Below are 8,727 nucleotides of genomic sequence, written 5' to 3' on the forward strand. Positions count from 1 at the left end.
TCTAACTAATTTAATTCTCTCTTTCTAATATCAGCATAACATGCAAAGCAAGTCATTATAAATATGGGGCAGTTTCAAAGTGTTTTATATATTAAATGCAGTAAAAGCAAACAAAGACCAAAGAATATATCAGAAAATATATATAATATAATATACTAACACATTTAGAGGCAATGCGGATTAAATATGAAAATACATCAAAACAAAGGAAAAAACTATTTTTAAAGAGTGACAAACAAAAATAATAATAATAATAATAATAATAGGTAAGCTTACTTTTAAAGCGGGTCAGGGATAAGGCACTCTTTTGACTCGGTTTTTTGTTCCAAATTGTGGTTGGTTGATTCACAAGACTTTGAAAACAAACATGATCTGCAACCACAACCTCTCTTTTACATTGTTCTTATGCTCAGGGGAAATGTGGCTTGCACAAATTGAATTGGAGGAAACATATAATTAAAACATTTTTAGTTAAATTGTATGTAAACTTTTATAAATAAAAAACGGTATGAAGCTGGCATATATAAATATAAGACTTTTAAAAGCGTACTACCCACATCGAATATAGCCAAATGAGGTCTATTTAAATATAATGCATTTTCTTGTTATAGTAGCCTAGTATTTTTATTCTGCACAAACACAGCAGTGGTTCTGAAGAGAGCAGGCTGATCACGTGGTCTGGTTACAAGCCAATCAGCGGGCAGTATTCTGCAGCTGTTTAACTGCAATGGCGGACACAATGAAGCTTAGTGGAAATCACCCTCCTCCTCGTGAATCCAGCAACATGTCCAGCAGCTACAGGGACTGCATGTGTGCGATACTGAAGCTCTTTTCAGACTTCGGGAGAGAGGTTGGTTCACATTGTTTTAGCCATATTTAGCCCCGAGATACGTTTCTTCTCCGTCCGAGTTGTATGTTAGCTTCATGCTAATGTTTTTAGCATCCCGAGTTAGCGGGACACACTTCATTCATTTTACTCAACATTCAAGCAGTGCTAAAGAAAGTAGCAACAACGTAACCTTCCCTTGTTTTTGTTGGTATTTATTTGATTTCAATTTACTAGCTCGTTCCTTTCAGACGTGGTTATACCAGCTTTTCTGCCTCACCAATTTAAGCAACATCCTGCATTTTATTTTGTACAGTTTTAAGGCAAATGTATGCATGTAGCTCCTTAGTAAAGTAAATGATATACATTTAAATTTAATAAAAGCAAACTTAAAGCAGTACATATGTATGAATATATGAACATAGTAAAAAACAAATCCAGAGGCAATCCATATACAAATGAAAAGACATACCGTTAAGAAAAAAATGAATGAAAGGAAAATAAAGCATTTAACATGACATTGTTTATTAGGATTCAATCTTACTTGTGAGATACCAGCCACCTCGCCTCACCAATTTAAGCAAATCTCTCCTAATGTCACTTCACTCTGTTGTCATTAACCCCGCTCACCTCTCTCTTTCTAGCTCTCCCTGAAACCGGTATTTAACATGTGAACTCTGTAATTCAGGATCACGTGGTCTGAATTATTTAGCACTTACGTGATTCCTATTCCCGTCCATTCTCTTGGAAAAGCAAGAATAAGAACACAATCTTTGGGGGGAAATAAATATAAGATAAGATAGACATTTATTGATCCCAATTTGGGAAATGTTTGTGTTGCAGCAGCATAAAAAGACATGGCATTGTACAATACAAATTAAAAGACAAGAAAGTAGAAAATACATTTGAATTTACAAATGAACAATAACAAGATATAAAGAAAGGTATTATAAATACATAAGTATGTGACACAATATGTATTAGCACTTCAATTATTTATGTACACATATTCTTGCACCTGCTCTACCTTCAGCATGTAGATCAAATATATCTCTACTACATGTGGCATTATCAAAGAGGAGTCTCCAATTGGATAATTATCTTTGATAAATAGGTCGTTATAAAATCTCAGAAAATGTCCATAATTCCCAGAGTCCAAAATAATACTCAAAATCGCTTGCATTATCTGACAAACAGTATTTAACCTAGATTCTCAATACAAAAATAATATAAAAGCAGAGAAAGGCAGAAAACACTTACTAATGCACACTGGCTGATAAGTAGAAGTATTTGAAGCACTCCATTTGCTTTAATGTGTTGTGCAGTGCCTAACCCTTTCTTTCTATATTTTTAAATCAAGCTCAAATTGAGTGATGCTGCTCTGAGAATAGAAGTCAACATCGATGCTGCGGATCTCCCGTCATCTCCAGATGCTCACGTGCACAGCTGTTTGCAGGAGCATATCACTAAATTACAGGTACATTGGCTTCACATTAACACTAAAAGGGTTTGATGAAATGCTTTTAAATTTATGCCTATACATTATTATTTGTATCGGCTATTTTTAATCTGCATTATACCCTTTAATGCTTGTTAGTAAAGGGCTATTTCATTTAAAAACTATTATTTGTGCTATGAATGCTATATTATTTTTTCCCATTTTTAAATAGGCTGTTTCAGAAAGCTTAAAGATGCTAGTGGATGCTCGGGACGATACATCATCTACAAGAGACATCACAACAGACGATGCCGTCACCTCGTCGTCACTCAGAGAGCAGATGACGGATCTGTCTGAGTTTTATCCTCAGGGCGCCGACGACGAAGACAGCAAGATGGCAGAGGATGACGTCATGGTTCAGATCCGAGCCAAGAAGTCAGAGGTTGGTCTCCGTCAGCAGATCTGTCAGCTGTTCTGGAAGTGACAGTTTTAGAGGCCTCTTTACTCTATGTTAACCAAATGAATAATGATAAATAATTGCTCCCAAGGATGTGAACATGACGTGCCGCAGGGAAGCAGAGAATGAGGGGTCCTTTAGTGCGGTGGTTGGGTAGAACAGACCACATTGCTGGAGGGCTTTGAGAGAGGGCCAGGTCCTTGATGGATTATGAAGTGGATGCTCATTACTCTGAGATTGCATGTGGATGAAGGACAAGAGCCCCCCATTCTGTTGTGCATTTATTTTGGTAGCCAAGCAAACAGTATTCATATTCCATCATGGGATGATGGCAAGCAATTCAACTTTTTTGGCTACCTGAAAATATTTTCTACTACATTTTCTCGTTCCATGTAATGCAAATGGCTGTTTGCCCCCCAACTCATTGCTTTCTTGACACCTATCAATAGCTCATCACTCCACTGTATCTCATTATCTTTGTTCTCTGTCTCCATTGAAACCCTAGATTGAGCGAAGAATATCTGCATTTATGGAACGCAAGCAGATGGAGATCAATGAAAACAATGTACGCGAGTTTTGCAACGTGATCGACTGCAATCAGGGTGAGAATGGGGAAGAGGTTGGGGGCAGGGTGGAGAGGGAGCCTGCACACAGATTGCCAATGTTTGGGAGAGAGCTGATTTCCACAGGCGAGAGGTCAGGCTGAACTGCACAAAGAGTGGGGCTGAAGTAGCTAACACACTCGGCCTCGAAACACAACCAGCTTAGCCGAGAAAAACAGGAGACCGAGGGCTTTTTAAATTCAAAGCCTGTGTGAGATACCAGTAATAGAAATCAGGACACACTAATGGCAATAATTGGCATTTAAGCCATCTATATAAAATGTTTCTAAGAACTTTAATTACATTTTGACATTACGTTCCAATTATATATTTTTAATCAAAATGTCTCCTCAGTAGAAAACAGCTGTGCCAGGACAGATGCAGTTTTCACTCCTTATCCAGGTTTCAAAAGCCACGTGAAAGGTAAGGAAATAAATATTTCCTACAAATGTCAATGTGACATTTCTTAACAGCTTAATTCTTTTCAATTGCACTTATCTTTTTAAGTAAGTCATAGGTACATAATCGTTCAAATTAATGAAGAAAAATGACTTGACAGATGACAAGAAATTGTGTTTTTTTAAATATGTTTTGGTTTAATGAATATTCAAAGTATTATGAATGCATTAAATAAGAAGTGCTGAACCATTTGAAGAACCAACCGATAAACTACTGTGAATTAGTCAAAACAAATGTCAAGGGGTTTAGTATGACCCCTTTATAGATCTGCATGCTTTGTCCTCAGACCCGTTTGCTCGTCCCTGGTTTTAATATCATGGCTTTTGTTTGTGATCTTCTTGCCTGGCTAGTTACCCGGGTGGTGAACACTTACGGGCCCCAGACTCACAGTGGGGGGGGCCAGGGAGAGGCAGGGGATCCGCAGAGGGGCCCGATGTTGAGAGACTGTGGAAACGCAGCCATAGAAGAGCGACTTCAGAACATCGAGACTCACCTGAGACTCCCCACAGGTCGGACATGTGACAAAGTGTCTCACTGTATGTTACGTTTAACATGTCTGAAAGGCTTACATGTAATTACAGAAACAATTTTGCACAAAAATAGTGTGTTCATGGTGATCTTCAATCTAATTCAATTTCAATTTAAAATGACAGTGTGTAGGAAATATTATAGTCTATATGCAAATTGGAATTAATCTGAAAAATAAGGATTCAAGGTTAATTTATTTTTATTTTACAATGAAATGCAGCTGTAGCTTAATCCATTATGCAACACACTTAAAACAGAACAATAACATTAGTAGTAGTGCATTCCTGAAGTGCTTTTTAAATATTGCATCAGGACTAATTGTAAACAACCAAAAACAATGATGAATTCTCTAGTCTGAGCAAGCTGATTCTAAACTGATATTCACATTATTAACAAAGACATCTTTTATTCTGACTTTTCTTTTGAACAGTCACAATCCATACCCACGTCTGTTGTGTTCATCATGTTCAACAACAAGTGTTTTCCTTCCTCAGCGGGCCCTGTTCCTCTGAGTGTGTACCAGAGGCTGAAGAAGCTGGAGGATCGGATCCTGGAACTGGAGGGACTCTCTCCGGAGTACTTTCAATCCACGGTGAGTCTTTGCCTTTAAAATAGATCCATCAAAGCCACTTCATATTAAGTCAGTGTTTATACACATGTCTTTTATTGTAATAGTGTGCGATTTTTAAATCTTCAATTTGCACATTTACTGTGTCTGCTTATGTTAAGAAAATATCACTCGTCACCGGCTTGATCTTCAATATCAGGATACATGTATTTATTATCCTTGCAAGAATGGAATTAGTCATCACACACAGAGCTGCGTGGGACAAATAGTTCCCGAATAGTGTCCTTCACATGCCTTAAAGAGCAACTTCCAGGTTAGAGACACCTGTGAATAAATGTGTAGGAAAATGATGAATACACTAGATTTTCAAAAAAATATACAGAAATATATACTACAGTGACATCTAGCATCGTTTCAGTAAGACATTTTCACTTCCGCATAAAAAAGCCTCGGCACGTGACCTCCCGCGTGTGACGTAACATGGGGGAGAGCGGCCGGTCTAACGTATGAATAAACATGGATCACAATGCTAGTTTTGACACAGAAGAGGTTGAAAATATATATTTTAATGCATATGATTATAATTATGAGCCTGCTAGGCGTCCAAGAGACCAGGAGCAGCCAAGGATTAGAAAAAATCGTTATTTTTTCTAATCCTTGGCTGCTCCTGGTCTCTTGGACGCCTAGCAGGCTCATAATTATAATCATATGCATTAAAATATATATTTTCAACCTCTTCTGTGNTAACTGGGACGAATTTTTTGATTTTAGTGTCCCCCGGGTAAGTAAAGCAGGAAAGAAAGCGGACACGTTTCTTATTTCGTTGGAGAAATTAGGTCATAAGAATGGTACTAAGCACGGTACGTACTGCACGTGCGCAACACCGGTACGGTGGTTTGTCTTTCTTATACCTGTGTTCTACACGACGTTTACATAAATCAAAGGTAGGTACACCTGTACTAAATTACAGCCCTCGGAGGATGTTGAAAAAATTGAAATGGCCCTTGAGAGGAAAAAGGTTCCCCACCCCTGCCCTACAGGGTGTACTTTGAGGGTTTGTGACTCTGCACACCGTTTACATGCAGAAAAACCTTCATAACACACAAGGGGACGGGTAATAACCGGAAAAGCATATGATGGGACCTTCAAGTAAAATCAAAACAATGAGCGGGAAAGATGCTACCTTGTTCTGTAGAGCTGAGGGGAACTGCAAACTCTGGTAACTATTTGCTGTGGTTTCATTGTGTGAACAATACTATTCACATCACAGTCATTTGAACCACTTTGTAGGAGCCACAATGCTGTGGTAGCCTGTGTTTATAGTTATATTATCTTCATTATTTGTTAACACCACACACACTTGTAATGTGTTGTTTCCGGTAATTGTCACATGGGTTTATAGAAGTATTAAACGGTGCAGCTTTAATGTTAGTCACCAGAGTTGGGTTTAACGCGTTACTGTAATAATATTACTTTTGTCGGTAACGGAGTAGTGTAACGCGCTACTTTTATAATTCAGTAATCATACTACAGTTACTAACATTGCCCCGACACGCGTTACTTCGTTACTTACTAAAATCAGTCATAATCACACTGACAGACAAGAGAGGTTTCCACCGCAGGTTTATGTGTACGTAATCTGCGCGACTTGCACATCTCCACGTGCAGTGCTGCATAAACATGGCTGAGTCAGCGATAACTTTCGAGGGGTGGAGGTATGCCCATTATTTTGAGTTCGTCCGAATAATAGACATGAATGTGACGGTGAGGTGCAAACTGTGTCCAGGCCAGAAGCTGTTATCCACTGCTGTAAACACCTCGTCAAACCTCAACAAACATCTCCAAAGAACACATGCTAAGGTGAAGCTAACGCACACGCTATCTGTTGTTTGTTTATATCACGTAGTCTGTTCTTCTTCTCTGTCTTCCGGTTGTTGTCTGTTTTGAATGACGAATACACACTACCGCCGCCTGCTGGTAAGGAGAGTTATTCCTACTCACGCATGCGCAGTTCGTACGTGCTCGGCAAGTAAAGTAACGAGTAAAGTGACGAGTTACTTTATGTAGAGAGTAACGAAGTAGTGTAATATATTACTTTTTTTTTTTAAAAGTAATATGCAATATATTACATTTTTTTAGTAACGACCCCATCTCTGTTAGTCACACATTTGTTTTTAAGAGTTGTGTGATAATAGCAGTTTCTAATTTTATTGCATTGTTTTTCTAGTTTTAAATTCATTCAATCATTTTAAATGTATGTTCTTGTTTTGATAGTGTTGTTCTGTTTGTAATAAGTATTTTATTATGTGCGCTTTCCTTCAGGTCTGTCAACATGAAAGTCTACATTAAGGCTTCAGGACCTGCCTTTGTCAGCGTGGTTCCAAAAAAAGAAGGTAACGTTTGATTTTCACCTCTGCAATAGGTCGCACTGAAATCGAACACCGCTCCAAAAGAAGAATTTATGAAAATGCAATATGTGATATTGTTGCAGAAAAGTCTGTGCTGTTAACCGGCCAAAGTTACCAGAAATGTTTTTTTTTCAATGGTTGCATTTTATAAAAATGCAACAAAGTTACTAAAACAAATACCAACAAATATTCAGAAATAAAATCAAAACTGAGTTTGGCTCCCGTAATAATGTTTTTAATAACTCAAACTGCATTTAGGTTCATACTAGGTTCGAACTACACTAAAATGGTCTGGTTTCCGACAGAGGGTGAAAAGAGGTGCTGCAGCATGAGAAAAATAAAGAGCTTTGAACATTAAAGCATGGAGACATGTCACAGTAGACTAGAGCACTACATACTGATATGAACCTGAAAATCAGCAGATACTCTCTAGCGTACCTAGTGCCGGTAGTCCCCGGTTGAAAGTGTAAGTGCACTTCCAATTGTCTGGATTTTCATGTGCCTGTCTTTTCTGCACTTATAAGTTTCGTGTAGAAAAATCTAACGCGGGGGTAAAATTTACAAGAAAAATCAGAAATAATAAATGATGGAAAATATAACAAAATAAATAAAATATTAAACAACATAAACATAAAGACCAAGGAAACAAAACCCCAAAATAATATAACGACGTAGCTGAGTCAACAAAACACAAATAGACAGTCTCTCTTAAAATAAAAATAATACGTATGTAAACTGGGAGGAACACAGAGAAATTGGACTATTTACAATATAAAAACGACGTACATGGAAAATTTCAAGAACAACAAAAATTGAAACACTACTTACACAGTAAAACATTTCGTGAAACTCACGTACACAACATACTTTTCACTATATATTGTATTTCGAAATTAATAATAATTTACATCGGCGTTGACAAGGTCCTACACCTAAGTGACTGATGGGACCATAAAAGACCGCTCTTCTTAAGCTTGGTGACGGACTACCCACCCTCAGGCAAATATTTCCACCTCAAAAGAAACCGGAAGTCCTGTGAAGAGAACCACCACGTGCCCCCAACAGTTTGACCGCTTGGACACCCGAGGGAACACGTGAAGGTCTGTGGGAACAATCATTACCGGCGACCCAGGCCCAATAGTGCTACTCCGAGAAGCGCAGGAGACCAACTAGACTCTCCTCCATATTTCCTTTGCAAAAGATATCNCTCGTTGGAGATTTCTCTTTTTCAAAAAATTTCTTCTGGGGCCTATTGAAGTCACTATGTCTGGATCAATTGGCACACAGCTATAGAACAACATCAGTAGAAATGGACAAAACATGGGACCGTTAACCTTTTCAGTCTCACTTCTCTTAACAACGTATTTTATCTGTTTATTTAACCAATGTGATTGCATTATGTTGGGAAAAATATCACTCGTCACCGGCTTGGTCTTCAATA

The 8,727-nt window shown here is 38.0% G+C and overlaps 1 protein-coding gene across 4 annotated transcripts in view; it reads left to right on the plus strand.

Moving 5' to 3' along the window:
- The first annotated feature begins 660 nt into the window (after window positions 1–660).
- Window positions 661–8,727, plus strand: part of mbip (MAP3K12 binding inhibitory protein 1) — an 11,755-nt gene continuing 3,688 nt past the window's right edge. Inside the window, exons 1-7 of one of the 4 annotated variants that reach the window (XM_010766978.1) lie at window positions 661–850; window positions 2,187–2,303; window positions 2,497–2,706; window positions 3,227–3,323; window positions 3,678–3,746; window positions 4,124–4,291; window positions 4,805–4,902. In XM_010766978.1, the coding sequence (XP_010765280.1) occupies window positions 728–850; window positions 2,187–2,303; window positions 2,497–2,706; window positions 3,227–3,323; window positions 3,678–3,746; window positions 4,124–4,291; window positions 4,805–4,902 (882 nt within the window). In that variant the 5' untranslated portion in view covers window positions 661–727. The remainder of the gene's footprint in view (window positions 851–2,186; window positions 2,304–2,496; window positions 2,707–3,226; window positions 3,324–3,677; window positions 3,747–4,123; window positions 4,292–4,804; window positions 4,903–8,727) is intronic. The other 3 variants (XM_010767125.1, XM_010767055.1, XM_010767203.1) reach the window with 3 other exon arrangements.

Source organism: Notothenia coriiceps, unplaced genomic scaffold, assembly GCF_000735185.1.
Source record: "Notothenia coriiceps isolate Sejong01 unplaced genomic scaffold, NC01 NC01_scaffold00000120, whole genome shotgun sequence".
Classification (NCBI taxonomy): domain Eukaryota; kingdom Metazoa; phylum Chordata; class Actinopteri; order Perciformes; family Nototheniidae; genus Notothenia; species Notothenia coriiceps.